Below are 16,461 nucleotides of genomic sequence, written 5' to 3'. Positions count from 1 at the left end.
GCATGAGCACTGGAGATTGTGTGTGCATATCTGCTTGTTCCTAAGTGGTGTTCATGCCTTCCAGATCCTGAAGCCGTTCCCCAGGGCTTCCTTGCTCCTGTGGGGATTGCTGACCAGGACATCCCACTGGCTGGCCAGGTCTCTGAGAATGCCTTGGAAGCTTCCCCACCACTTGTATTCCCATGCCTGAAATTACCAATTTTGTTACCAAGGCAGCTCTGTTCACTGACCTATGATATTCACTTGAAAACACTTTTTAAATTAAATTTACTGACACCTGAACACAGTTAAGCCTTTCCTCTGTGGAGGTTAAATGTACATCTAGTATCAACAAAGATGGTATCATTTATGTACACAGGAGTTGAATTAGTCTTTTCTTATTCCCCCCAACTTTGTCTCCTGCATTTAAAATTCCTCTATCTCTTCCCTCCCTATGTCATCTCTCACTGCCAAAGTATAAATGTACAGTGCTTAAATGCTTCCTTACATGTGGGCAGCTTTGCTGGATGCCTGGCAAATAGTATTTGTCTCTGCTTGCATTCTTATCATTCTCAAGGACAGAGACTAAAGCAGTCTGAAGCTGCACAAAAAGTATAATTTGGAACCATGTGTCAAAACTTAGGATACAGAAACTCTGTAACAAACAGGCACGGTGACTGTACCTCAGTTCCATGACCAGATTTAAGAGTTCAGACCCAGTATGCCATTTCCTGTGTTTCAGCAAACTCAGAGGCTAGTTGCAAAAATCAATAAGTAAAATTTAGATGAAGACTGAGGTACTGCTATTGTCACAGTACTGGGCTTATGTACAAGTCTAATTGTCTTGTATCTGCTTCCAGACTACCCTGCTAGTCACCAGCTTTCCCAGAATAGAAATCCTTAACCATCTCCCCATGGTTTTGAAATTTTGTCTGCAGCTTCTCTCTGTGAAGCTTCTCTCTTTGTATGATGTGAGCAGTCATAAAATACTGTGTATTCAGAAGACATTATTTCAGATAGATTTTAGCTTAAAATAGTGAGCTTAGTTCATCAGCTCTAGCCTGCACCTCCACTGAACTTTTTTGTGCTTGTTCCTGTTCTCTATACTGTGCTGAAATACCTCCAGCTCCTTCTTCCAGCTTCTTCTTCCATGTTCTCACTCATGCCCATTCCTCAGCATAGGGAGCCATATGCTGCTGGTTTTAATTCTGTGTTAAAATTTGTCCAGTTTCCATTGTGAGAACTTGCACTGAAATCTTTTCCTTCTTACCTCTGCCTTTTCTAAAGGCAGCTGTGGAGAAGTTCTTTTGTTAACCCATACAGGGAGCTTGGCACCCTGACCTGATGTGTGTAACACACATAATTATACTCCTTGGAATCTTCACAGGCCATAAAATGTATGACAGCTCAGTTTAAGAATTTTCTAGTTTTCTCTGATTCCCTGGCACACAGAGGGGCTTCATGAAATTAAAACAAAGAACCCATTGATTTTCAGTCCCACATGGCCTTTCAGCTCCCTCACCCTCCATGTGAGTTAGGTGCTGTTTGGGATGGTTTCATCTGTGCTGGGAGCAGATACCAGTCTGTACACTCTGCTGCTCATTGCACTGAGACCAGGCTGTGGCAACCCACCTGAAGCAGATGTAATATAACATAAAGCTGTGGGCATTTGTTAACTAATTGTATATTTGTGGTCAGTGAAGCCAGATTTAGCTTTAGAGCTGCCAAATATGTATGTTGGAACCTCATTTATTGATGCTGTTTTGTTACCTTAAGTCAGGAATTTGTTTTCCCTTACCTGATAGAAGAGGGAATGGCATTCAGGGGAGCAGCAGCATCATTTAATGGGTCCCGTTAGCAGCTCTTGCTGTGTTTCAGAGATCTGCACATTTTTCTGCTCTATTTGTAGATATTCTATTTCTTGCATCAAATATGGCTGACACTGAACATTACTTTTTGCTTTCACTTGATTTGTCCTAGAATATTTTATGACAATTGTGCTTTCTCTTGTTTCATTTTTCTCCCCTCTTTTTTTTTTTTTTTTTTTTTTTTTTTTTTTAATATGTATATATACATCATGCTGTTACCATTCCTGAGAATTGTTTTTTTAGGACATGTTGAGTTGCTGTTCCCCAAAACTAGAACATCATTTCTGTTGAGCTAGAAATTGTACTTCTTTCCTTCAACATGATTTGTTTAGTTGGAAGTTAGGAAAGAAAACAATATAAAGATTTGCTTTTGTAAGTCTCACGTGCAAACATTTGTGTGTTTGCTTACTTTAGGCCTATGGGCAGTTTCTGAGATTATAATTTATTAAATATGTACTTTACAGCAGAAGGCTAATTCTGAAGGAAGCAAAATACGTAACTCTATTTATGTCAATTCCTTCCAGAGCCCTTCAGACTCTTTAAAAAAAAAATCACAACAGAATACCTCCAATTGTTTATTGTCCTGATTCTAGTTTGAGCTCACCATTACATGGTAAATGGTTAAACAGAGGAGAGTTGTTATATAAAAAGATTTTACAGGAATTCAAAGTTATGTGGTCTCATATGCAATGTAGACGTTTGATGCTTAGAGAGTATCTACAGGGCTTCCTCATAGCATGCATTCTTTTGATTATTAATGTCTTTAGATGTAGGTAGGAAGAATTCCTTCCCACAGCGTCCAATACATTCCTTCCTGAAGAAAGGTGGATGCCAAGGGGAGCTGTGTGGAGGATGAAGGTGATTGTGCTAAGTGCTTAAGTTGAAAGAGAACAAACAGTTTCATTTGATGCTAACAGAATATTCAGCTGTGTAGCTGTGTAACATTTAAAAAACTGGAGCAAAGAGGTGTGTGTGTTATGAATAACAAATCAAAGTTAGAGTAGGTATTTAGAGAAGGGAAAAGTGCAGTCACACTTCTTCTAACCAACCATTGCTAAAGGCAGTAGAGGCTTCCAGGGTGGCACAGTGTTGACATCTTTAGAGTGAAAGTCGTTCTCTTAATTACCAGATGTGTACATTTTTATGATACGAGTAGGAGGGCAAAAAGGAAAGGTTAGCCATAACAATGTATTTTATAAGGGATCACCTCCCTTGAAATTTTCCTTTCAGTTACAACAGGGGAGAAAGAGTATGAACTCTTTAGACAGACTATATGGGAGTTCCAAATAAACACAACTTAAAATGTAAAAGCTTTGCAATTTCTTTTCAGATTGTGAACGTTTCACGCTTAGTTGGTGTTGATAACCCCGTGGAGCTGATCTATTTCGTGGAGGACCAAGATGGGGAGAGACTGAGCGCTCTGAAGTGCTCAGACCTGATGAACAGAGTCGACATCCAGCGGGCTGCGATCATCCTTGGCTACCGCATCGAGGGCAGCGTTGCGCAGCGTAAGCCCCGTCCGTGCATGCCCTGCCAGCAAAGGCAAACGGGAGGCTGGCTTGGCCTGGGCAGGTCATGGCACTGCACCGTGCCCACTGTTGCAGTGTTTTGTTCTTGGGGTGCTGCAGCTCTGACGCTCCAGGAAATCAGTTGTAGCAGGCTTGCAGTGAGCTGTGCAGGGTTGTTTCGCCTCTCGAAGACGCTGCTGAGCTAAGGGTTGCAGCAAGGTGCTTAAGTCCAGCCTCACTGCATTCACTCTGTGCTTGTGCTGGGAAAGCACGGTGCTGACCAAAGACCTTCCTGCCATTTTCATGTCATCCTGCTGGCCAGTATTTCTTTACAGTTTGTCTTGTCCGGGAGCCTGCACAAACCCCACAGTTGGGAGATGGGAGTGTGTGGGTATCAAATGGGTGTTTCCTTTAGCTGAGTAATGGCACTGTAAGTTTAATAACACCAGTTTTTCACTGCTTTTTTGTCTGAATTACTTTTTCTGTGAAAGATGTACATTAAGGGTAGTTGGGGCATTTATTTCTTCCATGGAATAGGATTGACCTTGGTTTTGCTTGTTTGTCCATCAGCAGCATATAAGTAATACGATCTTTTAATGAATATAATATAAAAATAATATGATTCTTTTTTACTAGATATGCATCAGAATAAATAGGATAGGTCATGTAAACTCATGTAATTACTTCATTCAGGAGGCTTGGTATAAATAATTTTCAGTTAGTAGCAAGACAGAGTGCCTACTCAAAATTCCGTATTACAATTAGGAAAGAAACTTTATGGTATCTGAGGAAGAGACAAGTGTGATCTGCAAAATACCTCATTGGTATGAATGTTTAATTAACCTTTCTTATTTCTGTGCAATATGGAAGCATGAGTTGCATGGTACCACAGGGTATTTTGCCAACAGAACAAGAGCATGTGTCTGAGATTTAAAATGCTCTGCAGAAAGAAAATAGCAATAATTGTACCATCTGTATGTGTTTGTACATTTTGTCCTTCATTAAAATAGGTGTCTACAGATAGGTCAGTAGCTCGTATACATCTCCTCAATATCCTTTAATGGACTGTAATGCTGATTAGACAGAAGTGAAAAATGTTGTAAGAATAAATTCTCTTTACAAAAATTATAAATGCTGAACAATCTTCATAAAGTGTTCGTAGCTTATAGTGCATGTTGAAACTTGTTATCTTTGACCTGTCATTTGAAAGCTCTTCTAAGAGTCACAGAGTCATAAAAATCTTTAAGTGCTTCTATTGGAAGAAACTAGACCAAAAAAAGATTATTTTTATAACAGAAAGCATAAGGCCAGAAAGGAGTTGTTAGATATGTCCCGTTAAGTTCTAGGCTCATCATTGGAATGACTTCTAATAAAATGATATCTAGAAAAAGATAGAAATACTCTTTTCAACTTGAAAACATAATTTTTAGAAAGTGCATCAATTTGACTAAAAATGTATTATTGCTATGATTTTTTGACCCGTAATTAACCACTGTGCAAAATTAACAAATAAAAGTTTTGTCATTTATGTCAGTTTACCTTTTGAAAAAATAACTTGTTTGATTACCCTTCCCAGCAGTTTTCTTTTCTGCTTGGAGCTAAAGGATCTCACACACTGACAATAAAACAGAGAGAAGAAAAAAAGTAATCAGCAATGCAAGACTATACACCTTGTGGAGGAGGTTCAAATTGGTTTTGGTAACGAAATGTTAAAGAGAAGAGGCAGCTGGTAATACTGCCTAAAGCAGGAAGTAGGCAGCAATGTTGGAAAGTCTATCTTACCTTTGCTAGTGGCAGAGTAATTTTTTAGACCCATTTCACTATGTCAGCTTAGTTTTGCGTTACAGGATGATGTGGCAGAAGAGCCATTTTCATTATTATTTTAAGTACAGCTCTTCAGAAGGTGGGCCAGGACAATTGATCTCCTGCCCCATGCTTCCTGAGCATGACATGCCTTAACTTACAGTGGGATGACATTTCCTGTGATGTGCAGCTGGTTTCTGATAAATTCCATAACTAGAATTTGCAAGAACATAAAAATACATAACCTTGAAGTGTCCTCTGTTCGATACATTACTACTGTGTAATATTGCTGTGTTCCTTTCCACTTCACAGCTGTGGAGAAGATGAAGGAGCCCTCTTCAGAGACTCAGAACAGCAACCTCTGGATTATTGTTGGGGTGGCAGTCCCGGTGGCCGTGGTGCTCCTGATTGTTATTATTTTATACTGGAAACTCTGCAGAACAGACAAGCTGGAGTTTCAGCCAGACACAGTGAGCAACATTCAGCAGCGACAGAAGGTAAACGGGGAAGCTGTGCTGAGAGGAGCTGGAGTATTCTGAGAGCAAAGGAATGTGAGACTCTGGGGAACACCTGGCATCCTTAACTAGCATGGGTAATCACAGTTTCAGAGCATTCCAGTTTAGAAGGGAAAAAAAAAAAGGAGGGAAGCAGTCTAATGATAGTTGAAGTCAAGAATCCCATAGTGTTTTATTTATTCTCCTGGGTATTTGATACTGCATTAGATAGATCCATCCTTCTGAAATGTGGGCACTGAGGCTGAAAGGAACTTTTCTTTATCACTTCATTTCAAGGCTGTGGCTGGGTCTGAATAAGAAGAAATGTACTGAGTCTTGGATCACTGACCTTGTTTTCCCCAGAAGGCTGAATTTTTCTTTGGAGAGTTTCTGCTAAACAAATCTGACAGCTAAAGTGCACCACCCTTCATACTAGAACTAGAATTTGCTAGAACGTGTCCTGGCTTCTCCATGTTCTGCCAAGGCTCTTTTTGTTGCAGTTTTGAGAACCTGTTGCAGTACTAGAACATAAATTAGTGGATCTGTGTGTGCCTGCATAAGTGAGCTTGTTTGGCCAGTGTTAGTTAGGATAGTGAGAAATTCAGTACTTTTGTCTTTTTCTTGCCCAAGAGTGTAAATCAAAAATTTTGTGATCCAGGTTTTTCACAAAGGATGTATTCAGTAAAAAGAATTATAAAGTGCCTGAAAGGTTACTTTCTTTTTACAACCAAAGAGAACCTATGTGTGTCAGAAATTCTTGTTACAGACTATCCCTTCAGAGGCATTAATAAAGGCAAAATAATCTGCCTGTGCTAATCCTGTGGTACTGCAGTCACGTTCTGCACTGTGACCTTGTGCTCAGTCACACAGTTTTCTCCATAACAAGCCTTGTCTGTACACCACGCTCTCTTTTCAAGATAATTAATGATGTGAAAGATGAGAGAAATAGAAAGCGCTTGCACTTCCAAAGCAGTCAGAACAAATCAATAGCAACTTCCACTTGTCTCGCGACTGTGAATTGTGTGTTGGAATCCAGGCTGGCAACAAATGGTACCCTTTGATGAGCACCACCCCCTGGTACCTTGTTTCACCTCTGCTGTGGTAATATGTAACACACGGTTTTGACTGAGGAAGTTCCCCACGGTAGTTTTGACTAATTTGAGAAGGGTCGTACAAGAGAGGCAAGGGAGGACCATTGCTCTTGGTACTCTCTTTGATCACATTTTCAGTTCCTCTCTGCTAGCACAAGCTTTTTTTGTAAGGAAGCAGTTGGGTTGTATTGGCTGTAAGGCCAGAAACATCTTCCATGTAATTACTTCCTTTTAAGAAAATGGCTCAGTTGCTTTTCCCCACTGCTTCCACAGTATTCTTCATCTTAATCATTCATGAGTCAGAAGCTTCAAACTTGTTTATATGCAGGTCTCATTTTGGATTGCCTAGGGAACCTGTCACTTTGCCTTCTTTGGGGAAGACGCTGTAAGCAAACTAGGAAGGACCAGTAAGTAGTTCAATCCTTGTGCCACTGGAGGTAAAGCAATAAAAGTGTCTTAAATTTTTATCACTTTGCACATCAAGCAACTGGAAGAACCTACTTTGCAGACCATTTCCTGCTTTCCGTGGAATAAAAGCAGTACTCTGGCTTCCTTACTATCAGGCTGTCATCGGAATTTCATGTCTTCAAACAGTGGGTTGGAATTCTGAGTCAGAATAGGTTGTATTTAACCACCACCAAAGACACCCAGACAGTCAAAATAGCATACAAATTATTAGGGATATCTGGTCTGATCCTACCCTTTAAAATTTTCTATTTATTTTATACTTTTTATTAGAGTAAATGGCAAGAAGTAATCAAAGGAGTGTCATCATCAGTGGTCTGGGATTTATGTCTGTAAATAAACTCCATAAAAATGGACTAGGCTTCCTCTTCCTCACCACAGCCACAATTATTTCCATTCTCTATGTTCAAAGCTTGACCTTGGTATTGAAAGAAGGTGAAAGCCTGTGCTACATCTGTAAATAGAAAGATATTTATGTTAAAGATCTGAGGTTTTCTCTTGGAAGCTATATTTCATGTGTAAAAAAACCATAAAGATGCATTTATAGTGTGCTAGCTCTTCTCACTTCCATTAATATTGAACAAAAAAATTCATGTAAATATAGAGTTTTTCATTAGCATAGCTATTGCATATCTATACTGCAAATAGAAGACAATACTTTTCAACCTTGTGATGTCTGTAATGTGTTTTGTGCTTGAAAATGTGTGTTGATTGGAAGATAAGAAACTGAGGCACCTGTTTTTTGTTCAGCTGATACCAGATATCCTGCTGCACTAGTGTATCTCCAGGGGTGTCACCAGTCTTTCTTCAGTGTCTTCAATTAGCCACTTTAACATAGCAGTTCAGTGGACAGCATAATGGTCTGTTAGAATTCACATAATAGCTGATAGCAAATTATGTTACCTATGACTTAAAAGAGGGGGAAAAGCCTGTGTGCTTTGTGCTGCAGAGACAAGACTCAAAAGGCTGGTTTCTTGGAACATGCAGAGAGGGAACTCTGTAAATGTACTGTAAATGCAGATTGCATAAGTAAGCCACAGGTTTTGCAGGAGCTTTTTATTCTTAGTTAGAGTCGCTCTTACAAAGTTGCATTATCCTCTTCAGGGAGATTCTTAAACCCTACAAATTTTACTGGATTCTGTAGTCCCATGTGTCAGTCATATGCTTCCTTTCTTCTCTGCTTTCATTTAATTGTTTCATTCTGTTTTGAAACTCCTGGATTTTCCTAAAGCATTTTGGTATTCACTGAGGCAATATAAGTTTTATTTTTAATCTTTTATATGTAAAGGTTTACTTTTACAGAGTAGGTGTGATTTCTGTGTTCCTATAGCCACCATTAAAATTAAGTCATAAGCTTCATAACCTCACAGTCTTATCTTCTGATGAAGGAGCCAAGTGCTATTATCTCCTGGCAGCTAGACCCTACATGACTTCTGGGTGTATGGGGTTTGGCTGCTTGGGTACACCTTGGTGAGGTGGGTGAGGCTCACGAGGTAGCTGTTGTACACAGCAATTCAGTCATACCGCCAGCATGTCATTGCCAGCACAGCTAATTGGCTTTGGTCCCTTAAATGCTCTGTGGACACCCCTTTGAAACAGTTGGGTCACACTCCCTCACTTGTGATGGTCAGTAATAGCAGGTTTCCCACTTGAGTGGACATGGCTGTGTTGAAAAATTCCCAGATCCTGTAGTGACAAGTCCACAGGAGTATCCAAGATTACATGAATCCTGATGTGCCACAGCAGCCTTGAAGCTGGGTATGATCCAGATGTGCTGCTTGGCCCCACCCTGAAGGCCAGGTCATTCTCCAAGGCTGTGTAGATAATAGCAAGGATATTCTGTTCTGCACATTGGCTGTACCACTCCACCAGTTTGTCTTCTTTCCATCTGGCCTTCCAGCTTCATGACAGGATCAGTGTCTTGCAGACAGGATGGCACAAGGATCCTGCTTTAAAAGGCTCATAATTGTACTTCCTGCAAAGGGTATTGAAAGGGAGCCTATTATTAAGGGATATTTTATTTATCTGCTGCCTCAGTGAATATAAACATAAATACATGGGAAAGAAATCTTTTGTGAGAACTGATACTAACAAAACCAGGTTGCATCATGAAGTAAGGAAAAATAAAGGATCTTGAAGAGATTGTGATTTGCTAATCCATCCCTTTGCGTCAAAACGGGATTAATAACACCTGTAAAATGTTAGGTTTCCTTTTCCATTGTGGAGATTAAATGGGAAAAGATGCTTAGATCAAAGTTATTTTTATGTTTTTTAAGCTGAGAGTTAAGGAAACAGGGGACAGCAGTGAATCTATGCAAGATTCATTGGTCTGTGCAAGGATAATTCTTTTGAAGAGATGATACTAAGATATTTAAAGGGCACATCAAATATTCATGACTTGTTCTGTAAGCCATAGCATCCTACTGGAAATTCACCTTGATGTGACCTGGGTTGTTGCACTGGATTAAGATGTCTTTGTCTTATGAAATAAAAAGAGGCACAAGTGATGTTTTTAAATAACAAGATTTTCTCTCTTGCCATTGCCTATATCCACCATAACATTGTCCCAACTTTTTGCTTTTCCCAAGCTTTTTTTTCCTGCAAAGAAGCTTTTGTGGGCAACTGAGTTTTTTCTTCATGACCTGCACTTGGCCTCTGATGTTTTTGTGCAAAACCACTTCTTTCCTCTTCCCCAGAGAGCAAAACAACCATTCTACATGTTATCCACAATGGAAGCAGAGTCAGCAGTATTACTTCTTTCTCTGCAGACATCCAAAAATTAAAATGGAGCCTGGTTCTCTAGGGGTTTCACTTTTCTTTCTATGTTACAAACATTTGAAGAAAAATGTCAGATCCCTTCCTAGGACTTCTCAGCTGTAGACAGTTATTCAGGGAAAGGCTCCCTGCCCTAATGGCAAGAACTGGACAAGCTAATTAGTAGTTTATTTAGAATGTCTTGGATGTTCTCCTGTAAATGTGTGCTGAAGTCATTGCTTTTGCAGTGATAGCTTCAAGTGGCTTGCTCAGTTCCTTATGTATCCAAGGGCACATCGTAAAACCCATTGGGAAGAATGTCTGCTTCTCCAGTCAGATGTCTCTCCTCTCTGGAGCCTTCTGCGTGCCACCGTGCTTCCTACAGACTGAGTATGTCCTTCTGGTTCAGTGTCCCTCCTGTGTGTGTTTATACATGGCACAGGTGGAGTGTTCAAAGCCTTGGACAAAGTCCTGCACCTCCTCCTGGAGCTGCAGCACAGGTAGTGCCAGTGCTGGAGGGCTGTGCCAGCACAGCTCAGCTCAAGTGTCATCATCACCTGGGGGCTGTCACCAGCCCTTGCATGTCTGCTCTCATCTGCTCACGGTCACAGGTAATGAGTCATGCTTGCTGCAAGATGTCTGAGAGGCACTTGTGTGGATTTTGATTTCCCCCCTAAGCAGGAATATCTGATATCCAAATGTCATGTGTCAGGTGTAACTTTACACCTCTGAATTGAGAATTTTGCTTATTATTGTATAATCTGTAGACTATCTCTTGGATGTTCCCAAGATCAGAGGCCAGCCCTGCTGGGGGCTAAATACCAGGCTTCTGCTCCTGATGCAAAGAATTCTCATGATGTTTTGACATCCTGTAATCCTTTTGTTCATCTGTCTAATGTCGAGGCAACAGCTCTGCATTGCAGAAAAAATCAGTCAAAAGATACTCATGTTAAGAAAGGCAGCTGACACCAATCTTACAAAACTACTTGAAAACTGACATGAGTTTATGCAAGAGATTCATGTTTGCATAACAAATACCATTCATTTCTAATAGCTACCCTGACTAACTATCCAAACTGTTGTCTTCCAAACTGACTGGGAATGGCATACAGGATCTCCTTCAGAGTCAATAGCTGGATTCTAACGAGGGATAGAGTATTCAACATCTTAATTACTTCTCAACAATACATTTCTCTGATGGCAATTCCTCTGAAAGAACTCTTTTGTAGTAACTCTTCTTCTGTAATGAGGATTAACTATTCACAAGTGGTAGAAACAAAATAGCACACTTAGATACGCTGCTTATACAAATAGGTATAAAAAGTAAAATGTCTCTATCTGCTTTCTTAGAAACATTTGAGTATCTGTCTTGAGATCATTCCAAAAGGCCAGCTAGCCCAGATGCCACGTGGAAAAGCCTAGAGAAGGGGAGAAGGACAGGGCGAGTATATGGATTGCTTTGCCTTGATTAACTCTTCAGCCTCCAGTTATTTGTGTCTAGAAGTGATGATATTTAGCAACCCTCAAAGCGCTTTTTTTTGCATGGACTTGTTTGGTACTTCTGAGCTCTCCTCAGCTGCTGACAGGGGTTTCCACAGCATGTTACATGAAGAGCCGCATCATTTTGTTTCACCATGGTTTTATCCTGCTAATTTTAAGTTTTTCTGTGGTGGCCCTTGGTCCTTGTATTGGAGGGGACAGGGAACAGCTGATTCCTAGGCACTTCATCTCTGCCAATCCTGCTTTATAGACCTCTGTCATATTGCTATCTCTCTCATCTCTTTTTCCAATCAGAGGAGCCCCAGTTTTCTAATCCCTGCTTTTGAACTGGCATTTGAACCTTTGAATAATATGAACATTTCTAATTCTGTTCCATTTGTTTTGAGGGGGGAGAGTAGAATATGCCGTTCAAAAGGTAGGGGATCAGTGGATTTATGGAGTCATATTTATGTAGTGGTTACTTTTCAAAAGGAGTTAAATAAAAAGAATCTGTTTTCAGGATACAGGTAAATGAGCCATCCTAAGCATAATAAGCCTCTGAGATGAGATTAATACTGGGGAAATAAATTTTTCTCTCCTAACAAAACACGATAGAGAATATGCTGTGGAATTTAACTGTTTTGGGAGCATGGAAATGCACCAAAATTAAATCATTGTTGCCTAAGGTTTTAATGTGCTATGCACTTGTGTTTGAAACTTGCAGTTTCATTTCAGCAAGCAGAATATTTCTGCAGTATATGGGAATGTACTTTCTGTGCTCGTTAAACCCCTCTTAGGTATATAAATATGTGAATCATTGAACCCAACAAAATATCAGCATGAAAAAATAAATGAAAATTGCTGACCTCTGCTCTATCTTGGAAATCTTCAGTTAAAAGTGGTAGTACTTCTCTCATTATTTGTAAGAGGATGGGTTTTTGGACTGTGTTGTCTCTGTGCAGATGGTGAGAGTCATGTTAGAATATATTTATTTGCCTCACAAGTTTAGAAGAGACTTCCCTTAATTTGTAATTTTTTTTATGTGTTGTGCTCTCTTAGAGGTTGCAGCTGGTGTTCGAGTTATGTACGTGGACTTAGAGGAGTAATTGTTAATGTAACTTAGGGATGAAAAATACCTGCCTATTGTATAAAGCTGCCAGTCTTCTTCTAGCTTACTCCTGACACTTCTATCCAAGCAGTGTGCAAAGGAACCTCACAAACTATGATTAAGATAGTATCCACCCAGCGGCATTTCTGTCTGAGAAGGAAAGCTAAAACTGTGTGTGATTCAGGAACAAAATTCTGCCTGTTAACAGCAGTTATCTCAGCAGCCTGTGGGCATATATGTACTCAGAGTTATGGGCTTTCAACAACATGATCCCTCTTGTATTTTGTGAAATTTACTGAGCTGTCATGGTAACATTAGTGTGGCAGGAAGAAATGCACAAAGGAGAAGAAGAGGGATGACGGAAATCCGCAAGAAGAATCTGTCTTAAGAAAATATTTCAGGACAGGTGTCTTGAGAATCTCAGGCTTTATAAAGTTTTGTAAGTTTGGGGTTTTCTTTATTTGTTTTTAATCCTACTCCAGAAGCAAAATTCTTGAGGAGGTGTTTTCTGTGGGATTCCTGCTTTCCTTACTATTTGTTTGGTGGTAAGCAGTAACACAGTTTTGGCTTTCCAGCGGAGGGAAGGAGGACCAGAGGCTGTACACCAGCTTGTTCTGATTTTCTGTGCCAGTGCTGGCTATACAGTGTGCTACTTTTTCCCAACTTGATGGGAGAAACCCAAGCATCTCTAAGCATATTTCTTTTCCCCAAGGACAGGTTTGCTCAACTGCTTTACCTATTCCCAGAAATGGCAATAGTTGACTGAAGTGCTGTTGTGATGACAAATGGGAAATGTAATTTGTATAGAGATACTTCGAGATAAGAAAATGTGTGGCATTTTGTACCTGCAGCCTCTTTTTTGGCCCACAGGTCTCAAAATCCTGCTTCTGGTTTGAGGCTTGCCACAAAGGGCATAGGCTGTCACCGTGCTGTAGTGGGAAGGTGATGGCATCCCAAGTAAGATGTAATAAATACAGGGAACTGTCATTGCATGTGCACTTCTGTTTACATACAAACACTGTTACCAAGTAAAGGTATTTAAGTTAGAGACTGCTTTTTGTTTTGGTCCCTAAACATATTTTCTAAACCAGCAAAAGTGAAGGAACCCCTCTGCACATTACTCAGTGATGCTTAGTGTTGGGGTTTTGTTTTAAAGAAGTTTGGCTTATGGTATAAATACATTGCATAATATCCCGTGTCAGAAAAGAGACACAATGGCACAAAAAGACCTCAAGGGATACAAGTCGGTCTTTTTTCAGTATTTTAAAGGTGGCTACGGAGTCAGAACTCTCCTTCTATGAAATCTTCCAGTATGCTTCTCTCATGAATGAAGAGGTTTTGTGTCTTAAATCAGATATGCATTATTGTTATTGAATCACATGTATAAATTGTATGCATACTTTACAGGCAGTCCCTGGCCATCATCCCAAAGGGGTGTATGTCAAAGGAGAGCAATGCAAAGATACAGAGTTTGTACTTATGTGGAAAGATATGTAGGAATGATAATAGAAAAATGAGCTGAATAAGAAAATAAGACTTTGAAAGGTGAACTCAGTACTTCTAAATTTTTATTTATTGGTAGACTGGTAGGTGTTTTGAATATCTTGTGGAACAGTGACTGCAAACCTTATGGATGAATGATCCTTGTGGGAAGAGGATGTAGATGACTTTTTGGATGAGATAGTAGACACATAGTGAAAAAAGAGTTAAAATGAAGAAGACTCCACCAAGCACACAAGTAACTACAAATTCTTATTTTTTTTGATGCGTCATCAGAGTGATGCAGGGAATTCACACTAACCCATGTTATGGTGCCCTGGGATATGGACAAGAGTTTGGTGGTGTAAAGGGCAGGTTGTGAAGTCAGTTGGCAATGTGTAGTAGCTTTAACTGTCCTAAATCACACTGACTTACAACTTCAACCCACATTACTTTCAAGAACAGTGTGTCTCATTGACTTACTGTGTTTAAGCTTGCAGACTTTTTTTTTCTGAAAAGTTTCTTTATCCAGTAACTTTCTGTATGCTAGCAGTAAGGTCGTAAGTCAGCAGGACTTCTTTATAGGGATTCTTGTCCTGTTCACAGGTTATGCACTGACACTAAAGCACATGCTTAGCTCCTCTGTTTCCTTAGAAATGTATGTTAACAGCCTCTGCTCAATTCAGCTGGCTCTACAAGGAACAAGGCAAGACCATGGTATAAAATCAGTAGAAAATGGTCTTAATGCATTATTCGTCATATTATGTCCAAATGTAAATGCTGCTTGTGGGAACTACAGGGAGAATACTGAGTTAAGTGTATTTCTTTTCTTCTACTTTCTGCTGGAATTACTCACGGCGCTGTTAGCAGCATTTGCTTTCTTGAAGACAGGTCGTTGACATTCCTGGTCTCTGCATCCAAAAAAACAATATACTGGCAACCATTTTGTATTTCAGTGACTTGAACAACACTGAAACTATTATCTGCTTTTATGCAACAAGAATTGACTGAGGTGCACAGATTTCATTGGCTTCTGCAGAAATTATTTGATTTTTCCATTAATTGAGCTTCAAATACTGGTTTGGGGTTTTTTATATTATTTCATTCAGTATGTAACAATAGAATTAAAAACTCTCTTGACTTAGCAATATGAAATCATCTTGCTTTAAGATTTTGGCAGGTTCTGCATTTGTATAATAATAACTCCTTATGAGTGCAGTAATTTAGACATGTTCATTTTGGTGGTACGCTTCAGAGTAGTTTGTCTCTTTCCTTTTGACAAGTATATTAAAGATAAATTAACACTGCTAACAACTTACATTTAAATCAAGAAACATTTGCCAAGACTGGTTTTGTGCAGTGCTGGGTAAAGGCACCTGAGGCTGGTGAAAAGAAGCTCATTTTCAGTACCTGAACAAATAACAGTATCAGCACAACTTAAAAAGTGCTCTAAAAAAGATACCACATTCTTGGTGGTGATTAATATATGAGTGGTAGATGAGTGATCCACACATGGTGTCATGACTGCCAGTCCCAAGATGGGCAGAGGTGATGCAATCTGTTACATAACTTGATCTAAAGAAAAGAAAGAACTCAGCAGGTGGCACACAGAAATTTTTAAGAAAACATTGGAAACATCTTCAGTCAGGAGTAACACCACTCATTTCACTGAGGCAGTGGTTTGACTGCCTTTTTTTTGAAAAAAGCAGAGTTGTGGTTCGGTGTCCTTCAGACACTTCTCACTGAAAATGTGGGTTTTGGCTGCTGTCATTTCTCAGTTAAGTCATAATGTTGTCAGGGTCTACAAGGAGAGGTATGAGAAGCATAGATTATGTTTTTAAAAGAACAAAGTAGGCTTATGTTAATGTTATTTCTACAGTAGTAATCCTGTTATTATTTCTGTTTTCAAATAATATTTTTAGTAAGTGATTTTATAATTTTTTGAGGACCATCTTTCTGTATTCAGCCATGTATCATGTTGTGTATGTATGTATTGTCACATTTTTCTGTCATGTTGTTTCATTCATGTGCACAAGCACATACATGCATACAGTCTTTGTAGTGGCTGGAGCTGGTAGTGCCAACTTAAGTTTTTTTAGCAAGAGATATCTAGAAATGTTTGGCTGTACAGAACTCTATAATACTTGAAACATTCAGCCCATTTCCATTCAAGTATCGGTTTGATACTGAAACTGCTTTTTAAGATAAGAAGAAGAGTTTGTTTTCCAAAGAAGAAGGTTAAGAGAAAATGAAATGCTCAGTCTGAATTTTAAAAATTGTTGTGGAGAAGCTCTAGTGCACATTCTGGGTCTTAGGGGGTGTAGGTTGTTGAAGGAAAGAGAACAAGAAGGTTTCTTTGGTGTGAGGGAAATGCTTTTGCTGATTCTGTGGGGAGATGCCAGTTTCTGGCTTAAGTTTTAAAAGTCTAGGAAA

At 39.5% G+C, this 16,461-nt stretch overlaps 1 protein-coding gene across 4 annotated transcripts in view; it reads left to right on the top strand.

Moving 5' to 3' along the window:
• Nucleotides 1-16,461, top strand: part of KIAA1549 (KIAA1549 ortholog) — a 141,746-nt gene that overhangs the window by 95,063 nt on the left and 30,222 nt on the right. For all 4 annotated transcript variants that reach the window (XR_005952214.1, XR_005952213.1, XM_041398760.1 and 1 more), the window contains exons 9-10: nucleotides 3,178-3,355; nucleotides 5,471-5,655. Coding sequence is in view for 2 of the 4 variants with exons in the window: in XM_041398760.1 (XP_041254694.1) it covers nucleotides 3,178-3,355; nucleotides 5,471-5,655 (363 nt within the window). In the remaining 2 variants the exon portion in view is untranslated. The remainder of the gene's footprint in view (nucleotides 1-3,177; nucleotides 3,356-5,470; nucleotides 5,656-16,461) is intronic.

Source organism: Onychostruthus taczanowskii, unplaced genomic scaffold, assembly GCF_017590055.1.
Source record: "Onychostruthus taczanowskii isolate IOZ18803 unplaced genomic scaffold, ASM1759005v1 scaffold15, whole genome shotgun sequence".
Taxonomy (NCBI): Eukaryota; Metazoa; Chordata; class Aves; order Passeriformes; family Passeridae; genus Onychostruthus; species Onychostruthus taczanowskii.
The sequence above is the reverse complement of the archived record's forward strand: the minus strand, read 5'-3'. Positions and strand labels throughout refer to the sequence as shown.